This window comes from Bos taurus, chromosome 19 (assembly GCF_002263795.3).
Source record: "Bos taurus isolate L1 Dominette 01449 registration number 42190680 breed Hereford chromosome 19, ARS-UCD2.0, whole genome shotgun sequence".
NCBI lineage: Eukaryota > Metazoa > Chordata > Mammalia > Artiodactyla > Bovidae > Bos > Bos taurus.
In genome coordinates, this window is record NC_037346.1 from 35,905,130 (window position 1) to 35,925,520 (window position 20,391).

The window sequence follows — 20,391 nt, forward strand, 5'->3', positions numbered from 1 at the left end:
CCTTGGTTCAAGTTTTGGCTCTGTCCCTTAATGGCTGGGTGATCTTGGGCAAGTTTCTTATCCTCTCTCACCTCAGCTTTCCTACTTACAAAACAGCTTCTGTCTCCCACGTGTGTGATGGAGATGACAAGAGAAGACACCCAGGGCCTGTACTGTAGTAACCACCCACTTGATGCTGAAGTTACAGAAGGACAGCTGGACACAGGGCATCCTCCTCAGCCTGAGGAAATTGCGATGTGGCTGTGTGTTTATTCTCCCCCTTTCTTCATCAGGTTCTGCCCCTACTCCCCGCTCTCTGGCCTCACTATCCAGGGGATGACATCAGACTATGGAGCAGCTGGGCAGACAATGGAACGGAGTGTCCTCGGAGATCAGAGGTGCTGGGGGAGGCAGAGGGTGGAAAAAGCCAAGCTGCCATGCCCCAGAGGCCTCAGGGCTGGTCTGGAGACAGCCAGCACCAGAACAAGCTTCTGAAGAGGCAAATGGAGAGACCAGAGGAGGATTGCAGGGGGTGGGGGGGTGCAGGGCAGACAACAGATGCTAGGAGGGGAGGAATGAATGTCCAGTGTAGACAGGAAAGCAGGTGAATCTGACTTCAGACCTGAAGGAGGGCTCAATCCCGCTATGTCCTGGGGCCAAATCTCCCAGTGGGGCAGCCTCTCGAGGTCATCTGGCAACCAGGCCCTGGGACTTCAGTTCATCCTGCACTGAGCACCTTTCAGAAGTCAGTTCCTGTGTAAGCAAGACACACAGACTGGTTTCAAGGACAGAAAACAAATGCCATGTGGTGGGTCCACAAGGACGATTGACTGTATCCACCCTTTCCCCAAACACCTATGTTTTACAAATCCCAAACCAGCCTATGTGGAGCAGTCAGTTCTGAGCAGCAGAATACAATATTTGAGACGATATGGTCTCTGAGCCTGCAAAAGCCGAAATCTGGGTGGAAGAGCAAGGGGAGGGCTCAGGTCTTGGGGGCCTGCTCTCAGCCAGGGAGCTGCTGAGGGCATGGAGGGGCCCAGGGGCAGCATCTGTGCCAGGTTCTGTTTTCTAGGCTTTGCAGTTTGACACATAATAGGGTTGAACTCCCCAAGTCTCCATGGTGTTCTGTCCTACAGATGAGGAAACTGAGGCTCAGAGAGATGGCAGATATGTGTCAGAGCCCAGATTCCGCCTTAGGTGGGTCTGACTCCACAGGCTGGGCCTTCTCACCCTGCCAAGGTGGGGCTGGAGTGTGACAGGGACCCTAAGTCTGTGGCTATGTGTCAGCAGCGAGCCTGTGAGAGGAAGCCTGAGATTGGACCCCTGAATCTCACACCTCCACCACATAGTCACGGGGCTCAGCCCCACATCTATGCAAGTGGAGGGAAGTGGGGAGGTGACAAATGCTGGCATGTGTGCGCTTGCCCCCTCAGATTCGAAGGTGATGTGCTATTATTAGGGCACCTCGACCTAGAAGCAGGTACAATAGTGTGTCCTCACTCTGAGGGAGAGTGAGGAGCCAAGTCCTCACCCAGGTTTCAAGACCTGCATGGGTGGGTCCTGAGCCTGTGCTCACACCTTCTTGGCTAAGTTCTGTGCTCAGCATTTTCTTGGTGGTGACTTGAGAAGCTCCCATTCCTCTGGCCTCTCTTCTCTCTCAAGGAGCAGCTTGTCTTCTTGATCCCAACCGCTCCTTATTGCAGGGAATTATCTCTAAAGAGGGATTGGCCTGACTGGGCTGAACTGAGCCTGAATTCTTCCTTTGGGCTGTGGCCCGGAAAGACCAGAGAAAGGCAAAGGGATCCGGTGTCCCTCGTGCTGAGCTGGCTTCCAGCCTAGGGGACAGACAAGCTGGGGTCATGCCCTGGCTGCAGGCTCCTGAGCACATCTCTGGGAAGGGGAGCTGCCAGGAGCCCCTGAGACCAAAGGTACTGCTGCTGCAGACTGGAAACCTGATCACATGCTCTGAGCACCCAAGGCTTTGGGATCAGCCTTACCCAGAGACCCCTCTAGGGAGTCACAGCCAGACAGAAAGGTCCCCCTGCCCACTCCTGTCTCCTCCACTTTCACGCCCCTAAATTCATCACCAGTGGGGTCTGGAATCCACCATGACCCACTGTGCTATTGTGAGGGGGCGGGGGACTGAACTGAGTACAAAGCAGAACACCTGGGCTTCCACCCCATGCCTTCCTGCCCGAGTTCCTGGCTGAGTCACCTGGCCTCAGCTCTCCTGTGCCTAATGCACCAAGCTTCAGTGAGCACCACAGTCAGGAGTCATGGAGCTGCAAAATGAGCCAAGTGTTAGCAGTGTCTCTCCATCACTCAAATGGGATCCAGTTGGCTAGATTCCCCTGTGCTCCCCCCAAGGTAGGTCACCAAAGCAAATGACACTGCCCACCACTTCCCTCTCCCACCTATACATTAGCCCAAGTGACTCACACAGGAAGGGCTGTCGATACTATGGGCTTTTAATTGGTATCTTCCCCCTACATTTGAGGAAGAAATGAGAATGCCCCACAATGATCTTCTTCAGCTTTGGAGGGGCATGGACATAATGAAGGCTGAGGAGGATTGAAGAGGGGTAGATGAAGAGCTGACAGTGGCTTTCTCAAGTCCTAAATCTAGTAGTGGGGTAGCAGACTTGTCCTGGAAGTCCCGAAACAGAAATCAACAAGCTGCCACATCCTCAGACTGGCCCTCCCAGTCCTCACCTAGAGTCTTCCTCCAGGTCCCTGCAGCTCCAGAGACTACCACCAGATGGGAGCATCGAGCAGCATTCCTTTCCCTTCCCAAGCCGACCTCCCGGTCTTCCCTCTTCTTTCACCAACCCACTTCCCTGCCTTGCTTTTCCTCTTCCTTTATTTCTCTTCCCATCAGAACAGATCCTGGGGCTTCTACTGACTTTATGTCTGAGGAAGCGAGGGGCAACTGAGAGCTCACTATCTGTTGAAGGGATCTTTTGCCAGCTGGGAGCTCCAGCCATTAATCTGCTGCTGGGAGAGCCCTGGGATCTGGACATTCGTGTTCAATCACTGTGAGCTGGGCAGTAGCTAACATCTCTCTGTGGTCCTGGCACCTGGCACCCAGTAAGTGTTCAGAAAACGTCCACTGACTTGGACTGAATAAAACTGAATCAATACATCAATAATCAATAAACCAATCAATAAACCCAGGGAGAAGAAGCATGACAAACATATTCTGCTTGTGCTGTGGTGGCCTCAGAGACTGCTAGGCCAACACGATCAAAGCACAGGCTGGCCACCACCCAAAGGACTTGCCTGGCAGCCTCCACTTAAGGCAAGCTGTGCACTGGGCTGGATCCTGCCTCCTGCTTCCTGCTTCCCACCACCCTCACCATGAGGTGGTCTCTGTTCATAGTGCTCTGGAGGGCTGTGGGGAGTTTATGCAATTAGTTCCTGGGCCCTCCTTTCTATCCCCACCTACCTTTTTAGCAAACCAATTCATTCAGTTATTCCTGTGACCATCCTGCAGCCAGCCACCATCTCTAGAATCCTGCCTGGGAGTCTGGCTGTGGGCAGGGAGTCTGGGAGAGCCAGGGGAGGGAGTAGTCAGCCAAAAGAAGATAACAAAGTCAGAGGAGACTGGCCATCAGGAATAACCTGCAAATGTAGGTTGGCTTCTTTTGTTCCCCCCCTCCCGCCCCCGCCCCATTATCAAGCCCAAAGAATAGAAGCTGATTTAAGATCCTCTGGTGGCTTTTTTCTGATGCATTGACCTCTATTCCCCTCTTGGCCTAAGACTGTCTAATCTGACCTTGCCCAGTTTGCTGACTGAGGGGCACCAGGAACGGGTAAATAGAAGAGGATCAGAAAGAGGGCTGGGGAGAGGCAGAGGGCTTCACTGCAAGCCTGGGAAGTCCTTGAGGACATCGCAGGTTTTCTTGTGCATGACCTCACGCAGCTTCCGAGCCCGCCGGGTGCTCGAGGCTCCCACAAAGCTGTCGGGCCGCAGCACGGCCATGCCGCCGTCCACCTCGCCCATGATGATGAGCGGCGCCTCGCCCACTGTCACGTTGGGGCAGGGGCAGGTCCAGTCCATGTGGAGCAGAGTGACCTCCAACGGCTCCTGGCCCAGGAACTTGAGGCCCATCTTCTCATCCTTTAGGACCTCGTCCACAGTCACCAGGGCACGGCCTGAATCGGGCTCCTCGGTCAGCTCGGAGATTCGGCCCAAGATAACAAAGTCACTCCGACAGAAGCTGGTGACAAGCTTCTGCCTTGGCTTGCAGGCCCGGCAGCGCTGGTTCCCCCGAGGGAACGGGCAGGACTCCTCGCAGTCCTCGCGGCTCTCAAAGTTGTTGCCGTTGCCCTCGCAGCCGCCATAGACAAAGGACTGGCACTGGCCTGTCTGGCTGTTGTAGGCCCAGCGGGGCACATAGGCCTTGCAGGGCCCCTGCAAGGCAGGCAGGCTGCACATGGCCAACGACCCACTCATGCAGGCCAGCATGCAGGCCTCATAGGTCTCAAAGTGGTTGCGGTTGCGGTGGCAATGGCCGAAGGTGAAGGTCAGGCAGTTGTTGGCTTGGGCGTCGAAGTACCAGCGGGTCTGCTCCTCACCGCAATCGTCGCTGTCAGGGGGTTTCAGGCACTCAGCTGCGGGTAAGGCTGTGCCGTTGGGGCTACTCTCTGCGGTGGCTGAAGCCTGACCCCCACTGACCACCGACAGTGGGAAGTCAGCGCGCAGGACGCCAGCAGCGTTGCGGGCTGTGCAGGTGTAGATGCCAGCGTCCTGGGGCTGGGCGTTGTAGATGACCAGCTGGGCGATGTTGGTGACCACCACGTTGCCGCGCACATGGTTGGGTCTCATGACCACGTTCTCCCGGTCCTCCAGCTGTTTCTCCCAGGTGATCTCAGGCCGGGGTCGGCCCACCACATCACAGAGAAAGCTCACCGTCTCACCCACAGTGACTGACTGGTGCGCAGGGTGGTTGAGCAGAGCTGGGGCCGTGGCGTCCAGCCCAGGGGTCTCTGGAGGAGCCGTGGTGGGATGCACAGTGGTCTCGGGGGGTGAGGGGCTGGTGTTGGGCCAGGTGAAGTGATAGCGGCAGGTGACGACAGCCAGCGTGATGCCCTTGGAGCAGGCTTCAGCGTCCATGTAGCAGCGGTTATAGTAGGTGAGGCCATCCGAGGCGCAGGTAAAGCTGGGCTCCTTCTCACAGCGATCTCTGCATTTGCACACTGGCTGGCCATCCCAGATGTCACATTCAGAGCCCTGCTGCAGACACATGAAGTGGTCGCACGTGGCCTCCTTGGGCATGCCCACGGGGCCCTTCTTCCCCTTCACATCCATGTAGCGGGCCGCCACGCAGCTCTTGGTCCCACACACGTTGGGGCAGCACTTCTCATAGGTCTCACACTCCTGGGGAGAGCCAGATGGAGAGGTCTGAGCAAGGAGAAGGAAGAGAGCACAGGCTTCCCCCAACTTCCCCCATGGTTTACAGGGAAGGGAACTGATATGTGCTCACCTATCATGAGAAAATCATTGTGATATAATAACTAATGTATTCGTAGCACCCACTTTTTGCCAGGCCTTCTTCTAAAAATGTTTACAACTGTCAACTTATCTCGTGCTCATTACAATGGGTATAACCATCATTCTCACTTCACAGGCAATGATAACTGAGGCACCGAGGGATAAGGTAACTTGCCCAAGGTTGCACACAGCTAGCAGTGTGGGAAGAGGCGGATCACATACTCCATGAGGAAAAGTCTTCCTACTACCATGAGATGAAATGAGAATGTGAAGACTAAGCGAGGTGACATTCAAGCCCTCAGAGCTGGGAACTGGTGGGAAAGGACTTCAAGCTCCAGGTGGTGGAATTCAGAAATGAGAGTTTTTTGTCTGCAACTTATCATTCCCACAGTGAGGTGTCACCTGGAACAATGGAGCCCGCCTTTGTGTCTTTTCCATTGGGAATGCCCTGGCCAAATGCTAAAAAGGAAAAGTCAGACACTGCTGGGACAGCTGTTCAAAGCTGTGCTTGGGCACAAGACATGCACGTGTACACACCAGGCAGCTCTCATGTTGGCCCCTGTTCATCCAAAGCCTAGAGGAAGGGCGGGCAAGACAGGCCCAGGACATCAGGTCTCACCACTGTGGGCTGTGCTAGTTCCAACATGTGAGACTTTGCATGGGGAAATCAATAGCAAAAAAAAAAGTCCCCTTGTGTGGCAAAGGTCAGCCAGGCCGTCATCGAGGACTTGCCAGGCTGTAATTCCTTCTGATTCTCTGTGGAGCCATGAAAGGCATTAGTCTAATTCCTCAAAATTAGCAACATGCTCTGGGGCTGACACAAACAAGGATTTCACGTGGTGTTTTCTCCAGGATGTGGGCAATGCCCCTAATCCTGAGCCCTGGTCATGGCTCTGTGAGCCGCTCCCCACCAGGGCCGGCCTCATGCGGCCGCATCAGCTGAGGGCTGCATGGAGCCTGCCTGCTAGACTTGTTTACTGTTTTTCCCTCTCGGCTCAGAATGGGGACTTTGTTTTGCAGCCCTTGCTTGGCATAGGCTTCTAGGCCACACCAGGGAGGCTCTAGGGCAGGGATGGACAGATTTCAGAGCCGGGTTCTGAAGGAGAGGGACCTAGTGGGGGTGAGGGCAGGAGGGGGCTGAGCAGCAGGAGAACCTGCTCCTTGCCCGAGCATCCCTTGGTTCCTTGAAGACTCTGGCCTAGGAATCTCCTTCCGGACTTGGAGGTCCATGAAAGACCAGGTGCTTGGGGAAAGGGAAAGGTACTTCTGGGCACAGAAAACCTGGAGGGAATTTTCAGAACAGTTTTTGCTTAAGGGCTCAGAATGTATCCATAGGCTAAATCCCCAGCCTCACAGAGGAGCTTCTCCCCAAGACATAAAATCAGCCAGAGTCTCACTGTCTCCAAGCCCCACCTGATTTATCAGGCCAGGCTGTGCCCCTGAAACAGCCTTACCTACAAATGTAGCCAACCAACCGCCTGACCTCAGCCGGATAGGAACACTTTTCCACCCTTACCCAGGCTTTATCTTCCTTTCCCTCGGCTCCCCCATTGCTCATGAACAGTGAAAGGCTGGGATTGTCCCCTGGGCTCTCTGAGGGACAGGCCACTCTCTCTAGGACCAGTCTGTGCTCTCATAGGTTATGTACATTTGGCAGAGGGAGCACCCTGGTGATGCCCAGACAGGCCCGAGCCCAGCAGCTGCCAGACTGTCAGGAATTACCTCTGCCTAGGCAGGTGCCAGGTACTAGCATGCGCTTCACCCTGGGAGAAGTAACAGAAACAACCCTTGAATGCAGGAGCAGGGAGAGAATTGTCCTAGAACCAGGTAGAGCCAGGCCTGCCCTGAGCACTGGGAGGATTGGAGGATCACCCAGGTTGGAACCTAGTCCACTTCCCTCTCGCAGACACCCAGAGAGTCTATTCAGATCCACTCCTGCCCACCCTCCCCATCAGCCTGCACTGATCTCAGGGTCAGGGTCCTAACCCCAGAGGTGGCCCAGAGGCTGGATGAAGCATCAGCTCTGTGGTCAGATGGATGCGGATCTGACCTCCCTGGCCCTGGAGCCTTGTGCTTGTCCTGAGTTTCTCTCTCACCTGTTGACAGGGTGCGGGTGGGTTGTGCCAGTCTCTCTGATGTGCCTGGCATAGCACTGGCTCAGAGCAGCCCTCAGCAGACCTGAGAACAGGAATCTGAGGATTTCCAGTCCCTGAGAAATTCCCACATCACGTCCATCTCTTCTTCCAGGCCTCGAAGTTAAGACATTGCACCCTGTTTATGTCCGTGTGGCCCAGGGGCCAGATTCTTTCCCGTTTTGAGTCGTTCTCACCACCCAGCTCCCACTCTGCCTCGCCAACAAGACTGCTTGGCCTGGCTCAGGCCTCCGGGTTCACACTCACCTGGTCCGTCTCACACTCCCGCTTGCAGGTGCTCTGGGCATCCACCCAGAGGTTGGGGTTCATGTCGTTGGGACAGATGCCGGCGTGAGAGTATCGGAGGGGTGGCAGGGCCAGGCCTCGAGGGGGCACCCCAAGCAGCAGCAACAGCAGGGCTGCCCCCTGCCCCCAGCGGGACCCGGAACGGCAGCCCCGCAGGGCCCACATGCTGAGGTCTGCAGCGGCCAGAGACCTCCCCTGAGAGGACGCCAGGGCTGGGCCCCTGGGCCTTCTGCTCCTCAGGGCTGCAGACACCTGCCCTGCCGACCCCAGTGGGCCTCCGTGGGCTGCTGCGGCTGCTGCGGCTGCCTCCACCGAGTCTGTGGAGTCCGCCAGGCTGCGGAGCCTCAGATAAAGGGAGCTCCCTCTCCGGAGTGTGCCGGGAGAGGAGCCGCACCGGGGCCAGAGCCTGGATTTATGTCCTGGGCGCGCCACCCGAGTGGGAGCGAGCTAACCTGACGCCTGTCACAGGCAGGCTGCCGGCTCCTCTGTCCTGTGGCTGATCACAGACTTGTTGCAGAAAAAAAAAAAGCTGGAAGCAGTTTAGGCGGCGTATCTGGCACGGTGGGACACCTGCTTGTTTTTGACTCCAGGAGGCCTTTAACCCCTTCAGGGGCCAGAAATGGCATGTGCTTTGGGGGGAGCTGGCTCCAGGACACGCCAGCTCACTGTACTACATGAAGAGGCTTGCTTCCCTTCCCCCCACCTCTCGGCTGGGCCCCCTCCTCCCGTTGGCCACCTCCGAAGAACACACACTCACTTGTTACAACGAGGGACCTGCAGCCGCAGGGTTAGCATCGCCGGCCCGATAGTACATCTGAGAGCAAATGACGTGGAAAAACAACAAGTTCACGGCCATTCCAGGGCGGGCCTGAGCAGCCTGTGCTGTGTAAGCCGACTCCCACCCCAGCACCAGGTCCCAGGGTAGGGGGGGGCGTGCGGACAGCCCCCTATCTCTCTATCCTGGGCAGTTTGCGTCTCAAGTTCCAACTTCGGTGAATTTTCCCCAAATCATTCCAGAGACACATACCAGCTATGCTCCAGCTCCCCCAGCTCCGGGACGTATCACATTCCTGCTCCTCGACTGACACACTCCCCGCTCCAAGAGAAGCTACGTGGTCACAGTGTCTCAGGACAGTGCTGGGCAGCTGAGCCGCCTCGCTGACGACCATGAAGCCTTTGCCCAGGAAGAGCCAGTTGGCTGTCGTCTCCCCACTTTATGAAGGAGAAGGTCACCCCTGGTGAGCAGCAGTAGGATATTTCCTGGGGTCATAACGTGGGCCAGACTGTGTGCATTGTCTCATTTAATCCTCACAACAAACTGTGCCTTCGTTTTAGATTTGAGGAAAAGATAGGGTAAGCAACTTGCCCTGTGTCACACAGCTATGTGACCCCACCATTAATGCAGGGACCCTAGTTTGCAGGGCCTTTGAAATCAACCCTCCCCACCAAGCTGTCAAACTGCTGTCAAGGGGGCAACCTGACTCTAGTCTCTACAAGCTGGACAAGAAGTTTGTGAAACATCAAGGACAGTATTGAAGGAGGAGCCAGGAAAAGAGCCAGAAGCTGCCAGGGGGTGGGGAAGAGAGAGGTTACTTTTTCAAGGCCAACTGCAAAGGATTTGGGGAGCAGTAACCAAGCTGCTGTGTCCCAGGGGCAGCAGATGGTGGTGCGGCCCCAGTCTTTTCACAGACGGAGATACTGAGTGCCAAGCCCGGGCCACTCTCCCCTCAGGCCAGACCTCAACCTCTAGCTGCTCTGCAGAAGGGCGTGCCCCTCCCTCCACCCTGCAGATTTTGCTTCTTCCTCTCGAGCAGGGTATTGCCTCCTCCCCTGAGCCAATTCCTTCCTGTCTGTGGGTCATTCTGCAAGATCTGTCTTTTCTGCTTATGTCAAAGAGCTAATGAAGGGTGTCAGATCCTAATCCCCTAAATTATTGGAATAAACTTCCCTCCGAGGCTGGTCCCAGTAATGAAGCCAGACAGCAGGCGACGCCGGCTGCTTTGAATTCCCTGTAATTTCATAAACCCGGGTTCCAGCTGCTCCAAGTTGGGCCTCAGCACAGCCCTTGATGAACGTGGTTTGTGCTGCCTCCTTTGATACCACAAAGGGAAATGGACAGTGACACATTTCTGAGCAGGACTTGGAAAACCTGTCACAGCCCCATTACAGGAGACAGGTATCTAGGCAAAGGAGGTTGATTTCTTGGGAGTCACTCGAGACCATTAGGAGGGAGGTGAGTGGGGAGGGCCACAGGCCAGAGGTGGGGGAGGAGAGGGTAAGTCCCCGCCCAGCCTGGTCCTATTGAGAGCTGTGGGCCTCCCCTGCCCAGGCCCCACTCCTGGCCATTCTGCTCTGAGAACTCTCAAAACAGCACTGGGGAAGAAGGGGCCCTAGTACACTCGGCTCTCCCTCTTAGCCCTTCCAAGTCTCCCACCAAAACACAGCTCAGAATAATAAATAACATCTGATCAGGGCTTGGCGCCCACACAGCACTTTCACCTACATCGTCATGCTGACCCTCACGCCAGTCCCGGAGGGAACCCAGGTGTGGCTGTGAGCTCAGTTTTATGAGAGAAGAAAGCCAGCCACAGAGAGGGGAGGTGGGCCTGGCTGGGGTCTCCGGGCTCTTGCTTCGCCTCTCTGACCCCTCCTGTCCCCTGCTCTTCACACAACCCCATGCACGCTTCCAGCCCCTCCAGAAGGGCCCCTGCTGGCCGCCTCACCAGCTCAGCTTGTTTATAAGCTGCTCAGGGAGTGCTTTGAAGTCCTCTCTCCCTGGGCCTTCTCTCGCACGGTCCCTGGGTCTGGCTCCCTCTGGCTCTGCTCCCTTCATGCCCTTCTCTGGAGGGTGGTGTGGAAGCCATGCTCACCAGCTCCCTGGGACAGCTGAGGGCTCGGTTGTCTGTTCCCACACCTCCAGGCCTCTGGGGAGTGGAGACAGCGTGGGGCAGCCTGAGCAGGGCCCTGAACTGGCGGGTGTCCTCTGCCTTTCACCCTCCCCAAGGAATCAGACGCAGATCTGCCTGGAAGGGGCTGGCTCTTGACCTTGTCTCAGAAGAGCCCCACCACTGTGGGAAGACAGAGGGCCCATGGACCCTTCATACCTTCTAGGACGGGTTCAAAGCCTACCTACTCCAGGTGCAGCCAGTAGGAAGTCACCCAGGACAGTGAATTCTGGATGACCCTTGACCTCGAGATCACCCTTAGCAGAACAATTCCCAAACCACCAGAGTATTGACAACACACTGACACTGCTTCCTAAACGGGCCCGAGACTTCAGCTATAAACACGGTGGGACACCTGGAGACCCACAGGGACACCAAGCAGCATCCCAGATGCCATGTCCCTCATGCACAGCCCAAACCTCTCACCTCTTGAAGCATCTCCTCCCGCTCCCTTCTTGATGTTTTCTAAAGCGCCTACTATGGGCTAATTTGTGGGTACACAGGGATAGATGGCCGTCCTCATCCACAGAGGGCACAGTCTTGGCCAGAAAACAAACATGCAAAAGCATAAGAGTAGTATTCAGTCTTGGGGGTCCTTACAAGTGCCGAGGCACAGGCAGGAGGCAGAAGCCTGGGGTGGCTGTTGGGCCCGTGACATGGGCTGGGTCTTGAGGTCTAAACAGGACCCTATTTCCTATACTTCTTCTTGGATGCCTTCTCAGCTAAGACCCTCCTTCGGGGGCATAGGCCTCCAGAAACAGAGGTGAGAGGGAAGTACAAGGATTTAGGAAAGGCGGTGGGGTGGGAGCTGTAGGTCTGCTTCTGTTTGAGATGGCCCCAGCGGAGTCAGAGCAGCAGCCCATTCTGGTCCGTCCTGCTTGGGCTCCCAGACCTGAGGCAGTCACACTTTCTCCCAGACGGATGCCAACCCCCTGGGAGCCTCCCTGCCCTGTTCCTGGTTATTTAAACATATCTGAGGAGGAGGAAAGATTTGAGGCACAGGAATTGAGGTGCTGGGGAGAAGGAAGTCCTCAGCAATGGTACTCAAATGGATTCTCAGAAGGCCAGGCAGTCTTGGTTAAAGGCGGTGATTAGTCAGAGCCAAGCCAAGGAGTTCAATAAAGCCGGCGGCTCATTACGCAGCTGGGGACCCCCTGCCTGAGCAGCCCAGGGCCTGGGTTACATTACAGGGCTGTGTGAACTCTCCCCTCAGAGTGAGACTGTACTGGCCTTGAAATAATTATGGGGCCTCAGCAGATGGTGGAGGCAGACAGGAGAGACCTTCAGCTGTGGGACACGTGACCTGTCAGCATCTGTGCAGAGCAGAACACGGGAGGGTCCACCCTGGGGCTCAGGGGAGGCAGCACTGAATCAAGATCTGAGAATGATGAGGTTGGCCGTTGGCGTGGCCTGGCCAGTGCTCTGGGCCAGCCAGGCCCCTTTACAGCCTGTCCAATCCAGGGGGGCCTGCTAGTGGGGCCAAGTCCCTGGAAGCTTGAGTGCCAGAGTCTGAATAGATCTGCGGGTCATACCACAAGAGCAGGAGACCCTTCTGGCAACTGTGAGTCCTTGAATGCCTTCCTGGAGCAAGTGGGCATCAAGGAGCTTGGGGATTTCAGACACCTCACTGCGAGGCCCCATGGTGCTGAAGCTGAGCACCATGCAAGGAGTCAGAGGACCCCCTGAACAAACCCCTCAGGCCCCTTCTCTCTCCCTCCTCTGTGATCCTTCGTCCTGACTCCTCCAGCTCTGCCTTGACAGAACAGGCTTCAAATATCCTCAGGCAGCTCTCAGCCAAGACAAACACAAGAGGGAAGGAGCCAGAAGACTGCGGGGCTCCACCTCTCCACTCTGCTGGGGGAGAGTGAGGGCCTGGGGCTCCAGCAATGAGACTAAAATGGGGCATGGCCCCCATTCCATTCAGGCCTCACCTACCCAAAAACCTTCCCTGACTGCTCCACTCTCCTCACTCCCAAGTTCTCTGCTTCACTGTTTCCTCCTTTCGGATAAGAGAGAAGAAAGGACGGCTCAGATTCTGTTCTCTCTGCTCACCCTCATGCTGCTGAGCCAAGGGGCACATATCCTTTAGGACCAAACACAGCCCTAGTTCCCTTTCCAACAGCACAAAACGAACAATGACTGTGAAACAGGCTCCTTTCCTGAATGATCATTATTTCAAGACCTCTGGCTTAAAGACGGCTTTTCCACTTTCATTTAGCCTGTACTACCATGAACTTCCGCCTCCGTTTGCTTCTCCATCTTATAGTTCTCCCTTCTCTCCTAAACCCTGGAAGCTGCCACGTTGCTCTTTCAATCTTTAAAAGTTCCACACAGGATTTCCCTTTAACCTATGTGAATGCTGTCCTCCCCATGGAAGACGTTCCTTCCCTGACCTGTTCCGTCTGATCCTGGCCAACTGCTTCCCAACCCATCTCAGAAGCTGCACCTTCTAGGAAGCCTTCCTGACCTCAGAAGCTGAGGGAGGCCAAAATCACCCTGGGGGTTCCACGTAAAGTTTTTAAAACAAAAAAGCAAAACAAAAACAAAAACTGGTATACAAAATCTGTTGCAATTAAACATTCAACCCTGTCAGGATGTATGTCTGTACCTGTGTAAATGGTAAATAGGTTTAAATGATAATGTCAAAAATCCACAATAGATGGAGGGGAGGAATAAATGAGGAATATGGGATTAACAGATATGTATTACCACACAGAAGACAGATACACAAGGATTTACTATATAGCCCAGGGAACTACATTCAATATCTTATAATAACCTATAAGAGAAAATAATTTTGAAAAAACAAATTTGAAAAAAAAATAGCAGGAGATGGCAAGATTGAACATCAACATCTTAGGAATTAGTGAACTAAAATGGACAGGAATGAGTGAATTTAATTCAGATGACCATTATATCTTCTACTGTGGTCAAGAATCCCTTAGAAGAAATGGAGTAGCTCATAGTCAGCAAGAATCTGAAATGCAGTACTTGGGTGAAACCTCAAAAATGACAGAATGATCTTAGTTCATTTCCAAGGCAAACTGTTCAATATCACAGTAATCCAAGTCTATGCCCCAACCACTAATGCCAAAGAAGCTGAAGTTGACCAGTTCTATGAAGAATTATCACAAAAAATGATGTCCTTTTCATCCTAGGGGATTGGAAGGCAAAAGTAGGAAGTCAAGAGATACTTGGAATAAAAGACAAATTTGGCCTTAGAGTACAAAATGAAGCAGTGCAAAAGCTAACAGAGTTTTATCAAAAGAATATGCTGATCATGTTGTTCAGTCACCAAGTCATGTCTGACTCTTTGCTACCCCAGGGACTGCAGCACACCAGGCCTCTCTGTTCCTCACCATCTCCCAGAGTTTGCCCAAGTTCATGTCCATTGAATCAGTGATGATATCCAACCATCTCATTCTCTGCTACCCTCTTCTCCTTTTGCTGGTCATAGCAAACACTCTTTTCCAACAACTCTACACATGGACATCATCAGATGGTCAATAGCAAAATCAGATTTTTTGTAGCTGAAGATAAAGAAGCTCTATACAGTCAGCAAAAACAAGACTTGGAGCTGACTGTGGCTCAGATAATGAAATCCTTATTACAAAATTTAGGCTTAACTTGAAGAAAATAAAGAAAACTACTAGGCCATTTAGATGTGACCTAAATCAAATCTCTTATGATTATACAGTGGAGGTAACAAATAGACTCAAGAGATTAAATCTGGTAGACAGAGTACCTGAAGAACTATGGACGGAAGCTTGTAACATTGTACAGGAGGTGGTGACCAAAACCATCCCAAGAAAAAGAAATGCAAAAAGGCAAAGTAGTTGTCTGAGGAGGCTTTACAAATAGCTGAGGAAGAGACGCAAAAGGCAGGGGAGAAAGGGAGAGATATACTCAACTGAATGCAGAGTTCCAGAGAATAGCAAGGAGAGATAAGAAGGCCTTCTTAAATGAACAATGCAAATAAATAGAGAAAAACAATAGAATGGGAAAGACTAGAGATGTCTTCAAGAAAATTGAAGATATCAAGGGAATATTTCATGCAAGGATAGGCACAATAAAGGATAGAAACAGCAAGGACCTAACAGAAACAGAGGAGATTAAGAAGAAGTGGCAGGCTTACACAGAACAACTATATAAGAAAGGTCTTAATGACCCAGATAACCGTGATGGTGTGGTCACTCACCTACAACCAGACATCCTGGAGTATGAAGTCAAATGGGCCTTAGGAAGTATTTGTGGCTCAGCTGGTAAAGAATCCTCCTGCAATGAGGGAGACTAGGTGTGATCCCTGAGTTGGGAAGATTCCCTGGAGAAGGGAGAGGGTACCCACTCCAGTATTCAGACCAAGAGAATTCCTTGGACAGTCCATGGGGTTGCAAAGAGTAGGACACGACTGACTGACTTTCACGTCACTACAAACAAAGCCAGTGGAGGTGACGGAATTCCAACTGAGCTATTTCAAATCCTAAAAGATGATGCTGTGAAAGTGCTGTACTCAATATGTCAGCAAATTTGGAAAACTCAGCAGTGGCCACAGGATTGGAAAAGGTCATTTTTTATTCCAGTTCCAAAGAAGGACAATGCCAAAGAATGTTCAAACTACCATCCAATTGCACTTATTTCATGCTAGCAAAGTTATGCTCAAAATCCTTCAAGCTAGGCTTCAGCAATACATGAGCCAAGAGCTTCCAGATGTACATGCTGGGTTTAGAAAAGGCAGAGGAATGAGAGATCAAATTGCCAACATTTGTTGGGTCATGGAGAAAGCAAGGGAATTTCAGGAAAAAAAATGTCTATTTCTGCTTTATGCTAAAGTGTTTGACTGTGTGGATCACACCAAACTGCAGAAAATTCTTAAAGAGATGGGAGTACCAGACCACCTTACCAAACTCCTGAGAAACCTGTATGCAGGTCAGGAAGCAATAGTCAGAACCAGACATGGAACAACGGACTGGTTCAAAATTGGGAAAGGAGTATGTCAAGGCTGTAAACGGTCACCCTGCTTATATAACTTATATGCAGAGTACATCATGTAAAATGTCAGGCTGGATGAATCATAAGCTGGAATCAAGATTGAGGGGAGAAATATCATCAACCTCAGATATGTAGATGATACCACTCTAATGGCAGAAAGTGAGGAGGAACTAAAGAGTCTCTTGATAAGGGTAAAAGAGGAGAGGGGAAAGCTGACTTAAAAAATTCAGCATTCAAAAAACTAAGATCATGGCATCTGGTCCATCACTTCATGGCAAATAGAAGGGGGAAAAGTGGAAGCAGTGACAAATTTTATTTCTTGGCCTCCAAAATCACTGTGGACAGTGAGTGCAACCATGAAATTAAAAGATACTTGTTCGCTGGAAGGAAAGCTATGACAAACCTAGACAGCATATTAAAAAGCAGAGACATCACTTTGCTGACAAAGGTTGTTGGTTGTTCAGTCGCTCAGTCATATCTGACTCTGTGACCCCATGGACTGCAGCATGCCAGGCTTCCCTGTCCTTCACTAACTCCTGTAGTTTGCTCAAACTCATTTCCATTAAGTCAATGATGTCATCCAACCGTCTCATCCTCTGTCATCCCCTTCTCCTCCTGCCCTCAATCTTTCCCAGCATCAGAGTCTTTTCCAATGAGTTGGCTCTTAGCATTAGGTGGACAAAGTATTGGAGCTTCAGCTTCAACATCAGTCCTTCCAATGAATATTCAGAACTGATTTCCTTTAGGATTGACTGGTTTGATCTCCTTGCTGTCCAAGGGACTCTCAAGAGTCTTCTCCAGCACCACAGATTGAAAGCATCAATTCTTCAGCGCTCAGCCTTCTTTATGGTCCAACTCTCACATTCATTCATGACTACTGGAAAAACCATAGCTTTGACTATACAGACATTTGTTGGCAAAGTGATGTCTCTACTTTTCAATACACTGCTTAGTTTTATCATAGCTTTTCTTCTGAGGAGCAAGCATCTTTTAATTTCATGGCTGCACTGATTTTGGAGCCCAACAAGATAAAATCTGTCATCTGTCACTGTATTTCCATTTTTTCCTGTCTATTTTCCATGAAGTGATGGGACCAGATGCCATGATATTAACTTTTTGAATGTTGAGTTTTAAGCCAGCTTTTTCACTCTCCTCCTTTACCTTCATCAAGAGGCTCTTTAGCTCCTCTTCACTTTCTGCCGTTAGCGTGGTGTCATCTGCATATCTGAGGTTATTGATATTTCTCCCTGAAATCTTGATTCCAGCTGTATTTCATCCAGCTTGGAATTTTGCATAATGTACTCTACATATGAGTTAAATAAATAAGGTGACAATATACAGACTTGATGTACTCCTTTCCCAATTTTGAACCAGTCTGTTGTTCCATGTCTGGTTCTAATTGTTGCTTCTTGGCCTGTATACAGGCCTGCCTCCTGACTCCTTACTGACAAAGATCCTACAGTCAAAGCTATGTTTTTTCCAGTAGTCATGTATGAATGTGAGGGTTGAATCACAAAGAAGGCTGAGCACCAAAGAATTGATGCGTTCAAACTGTGGTGCTGGAGAAGACTCTTGAGAGTCCCTTGGACACCAAGGAGATCAAACCAATCAATGCTAAAGGAAATCAACCCTGAAAGTTCATCGGAAGGGCTGATGCTGAAGCTGAAGCTCCAATACTTTGGCCACCTGATGTGAAGAGCCAACTCATTGGAAAAGACTCTGATACTGGGAAAGATGGAAGGCAAAAGGAGAAGAGGGTGGCAGAAGATGAGATGCTTACTCATCCAACTCAATGGAGATGAATCACCAACTCAATGGACATGAATTTGAGCAAACTCTGGGAGACCGTGGAGGGCAGAGGAACCTGGTATACTGTAGCCCATGGAGTCACAAAGAGTTGAACACAACTTAGCGACTAAACAACAAAATGTGTGTGTGTGTGTATGTATACACACACACATATATATGAATTGCTTTGCTGTGCCCCTGAAACTAATGCAATATTGTGAATGAACTTTGCTTTGATTTTTTTTAAAAAAAATCCATACAATGAAATGTTACTCAGCTTAGCCTCCAATTAAAATAAATAAATTTAAATTAAAAATAAAATAAAATCCTCCAGCATTTCAGAGGAAAAAAAAGAACAAAATAGTGCCATTTGCAGAGATGTGGAGGGAACTAGAGATTGTCATACAGAGTGAGTTAAGTTGGAAAGAGAAAAACTAATAAAATGTGGCTTGTATGTGGGATCTAGAGAATGGTGGAGATGAACTTATTTGCAAAATAGAAATAGAGTCACAGACATGGAGAACAAGCTTAGGATTACCAAGTGGGGAAGGAAGGGTTGGGATGAATTGGAAAATTGGGATTGACATATATACCCTATTGATACTCTGTATAAGATAGATAGCTAATGAAAACCTACTGTATAGCACAGGGAATGATACTCAACGTTCTGTGGTGACATAAATGGGAAGGAAATCCAAAAAAGAGGATTTGCACACTTTGCTGTACAGCAAGAAACAGAATATTATAAAGCAACTACTGTTTTTTAGTTGCTAAGTCATATCCAACTCTTTTGTGACCCTATGGACTGTTTGTAGCCCACCAGGATCCTCTGTCCATGGAATTTCTCAGGCAAGAATACTGGAGGGAGGTGCCATTTCCTTCTCCAGGGCATCTTCCTGACTCAGGGATAGAACCCACTTCTTTTGCATCACAGGTATATTCTTTACCACTGAGCCATCAGGGAAGTGAAAAGCAACTATACTCCAATAAAAATTAATTCTTAAAAATCCACATTTGAGGCCCTTTTTGAGTACATCCTGGCCCGGTGACCCTCCTGGGATTGCCTGTGATACACCCGGGCATAGTTTGTGTAGTGCTGAAATTACTTTCCCATCTATCATCCAGACTGGCCTAGAAACTCCTGGCAAGCAGGGCCTGTGTCTAGTGCCTGGTTCCAGCAGAGAGCCCACACTGAACAGACGTACACTGGAGGAATGAGTGGACGGTCCCATGAATGAATGGATTTGTCAAGCAGACCATGTGCTTACAGGACAGGAGTGAGCATTCCTGGTGTCTGTCACCCCTGAGAGAGACTAGGTAGTCCTAGGGCTGTAAGTCAGGACTCCAGAGACCAGCTCTAAGTCAGGCCAGGTAGGATACAGCCATCCCTGGGTCCATCAGCCAATTCTAGGCAAAAAGGTACTGGAGTCCGCAAGGAGCAGCTGGACAGTGGGGTCAGAGAAAGTTTGGGCATCACATGGGCAGCCCTAGGGGTAGAAGGAAGGTGCCCACTGGGACCCACCACAGCTCCCACACTGCTTTTCACGTATGCATCCCTTCACTTCTCTCCAGACCTCCATGATTTCATATTTAACAGCGAAGAGCCCCCCTTCAACCATATTCTCCTCTGCTTCCAGAGTTACCTTTTTAATTCCAACATTGAACATGTTGTTTCCCTGTTGTGGTGGGTTAAATGGTGTGTGTGTGTGTGTGTGTGTGTGTGTGTGCACGTGCTCAGTTGCTCAGTCTTGTCTCTTTGCTACCCTATAGACTGTAGCCCACCAGGCTCCTCTGTCCATGGGATTTTCCAGGCAAGAATACTGGAGTGGGTTGTCATTTCCTCCTCCAGAGGATCTTCCTGACCCAGGGATCTAACTCTTGTCTCCTGTGTCTCCTGCATTGCAGGTAGATTTCTTTACCGCTGAGCCATCGGGGAAGTCCAAGTTGAATGGTAGCCCCACCGACAAAGATATGTCCATGTCCTAACATCTGAAATCATGAATGTGAACTTATTTAGGAAAAAGGTCTTTGCAGATAGGATTAAGTTAAGGATCTTGAAATAAGACCTTTCTGGATTAACCAAGAGGGTCCTGAAAACAGTGACAGGTGTCCTTAAAAGAGAAAGGCAGAAGAAAGGCCATTAAAGATGGAAGCAGAGATTAGAGCAATGTTATCATAAGCCCAGAGATGCCTGAGCCGTCAGCAGCTAGAATAGGCAAGAAAGTGATTCTACTCTGGAGCCTTTGGAGGAAATGCAGCCCCACTGACACCTTGGTTTAGGGCTTCTGGCCTCCAGAAAATAAATTTGGGTTTTCTTGAGCCACCAAGTTTGTGGTAATTTATTATGGCAGCCCTAGGAAACTTACACACTTGCCTCAAACTCTTCAATGGCCCCTCCTGGTCAGGATTAAATGGCCCAGGGAGCCTGCTGAGGGCTGATTCTGCCACCTCTCCAGCCTCGTTGCTCACCCTGCATGTTCCAGCTGTACAGAATTACTGATGGTCTCTGAGCATCCCACCAGGGTGATCAGGCATCCTGGTTTGCCTGGAACTGGCCTGGTTTTGGCACTGAAACTCCTGCATCCCAGGAAACTCCTCGGTCTTGGGCAAACTAGAATGTTTTTTTCCCTTTCTGCCATGCTGTCTAAATCTTAATTCAGGCCATTCCCTCTGCCTAAATTGTTCAAAAAACTCCACTTTGGGACAAGACTCAAATAAGGGTCAACGGGGGCCGTCCAGAGGTGAGGGGTGGGCCA

At 51.1% G+C, this 20,391-nt stretch overlaps 1 protein-coding gene across 3 annotated transcripts; it reads right to left on the reverse strand.

Annotated features, from left to right (window-relative positions):
- Positions 1–2,429: 2,429 nt before the first annotated feature.
- Positions 2,430–9,407, reverse strand: WFIKKN2 (WAP, follistatin/kazal, immunoglobulin, kunitz and netrin domain containing 2). 3 transcript variants are annotated; one of them, XM_005220574.5, is made up of 2 exons: positions 8,941–9,407; positions 2,430–5,361 (listed from the first exon to the last, which is right to left on the reverse strand). In XM_005220574.5, the coding sequence occupies exon 2, from the start codon at positions 5,290–5,292 to the stop codon at positions 3,841–3,843; it is 1,452 nt and encodes a 483-aa protein (XP_005220631.2). In that variant the 5' UTR covers positions 5,293–5,361; positions 8,941–9,407; the 3' UTR covers positions 2,430–3,840. The 3 variants fall into 3 exon arrangements, with proteins under 3 accessions (XP_005220631.2, XP_024836012.1, NP_001070353.1); XM_024980244.2 differs by lacking the exon at positions 8,941–9,407 and adding an exon at positions 8,671–8,921; NM_001076885.1 differs by lacking the exon at positions 8,941–9,407 and adding an exon at positions 7,875–8,285.
- Positions 9,408–20,391: the final 10,984 nt, after the last annotated feature.

What these genes read in the sequence shown, in the direction of transcription:
- WFIKKN2 (NM_001076885.1), bottom strand. Translation starts at nt 8,078, where the DNA reads ATGTGGGCCCTGCGGGGCTGCCGTTCCGGGTCCCGCTGGGGGCAGGGG. An exon ending in GGGAGTGTGAGACGGACCAG is followed by an intron (nt 5,362 to 7,874) that starts GTGAGTGTGAAC and finishes GGCTCTCCCCAG; the next exon opens with GAGTGTGAGACCTATGAGAA.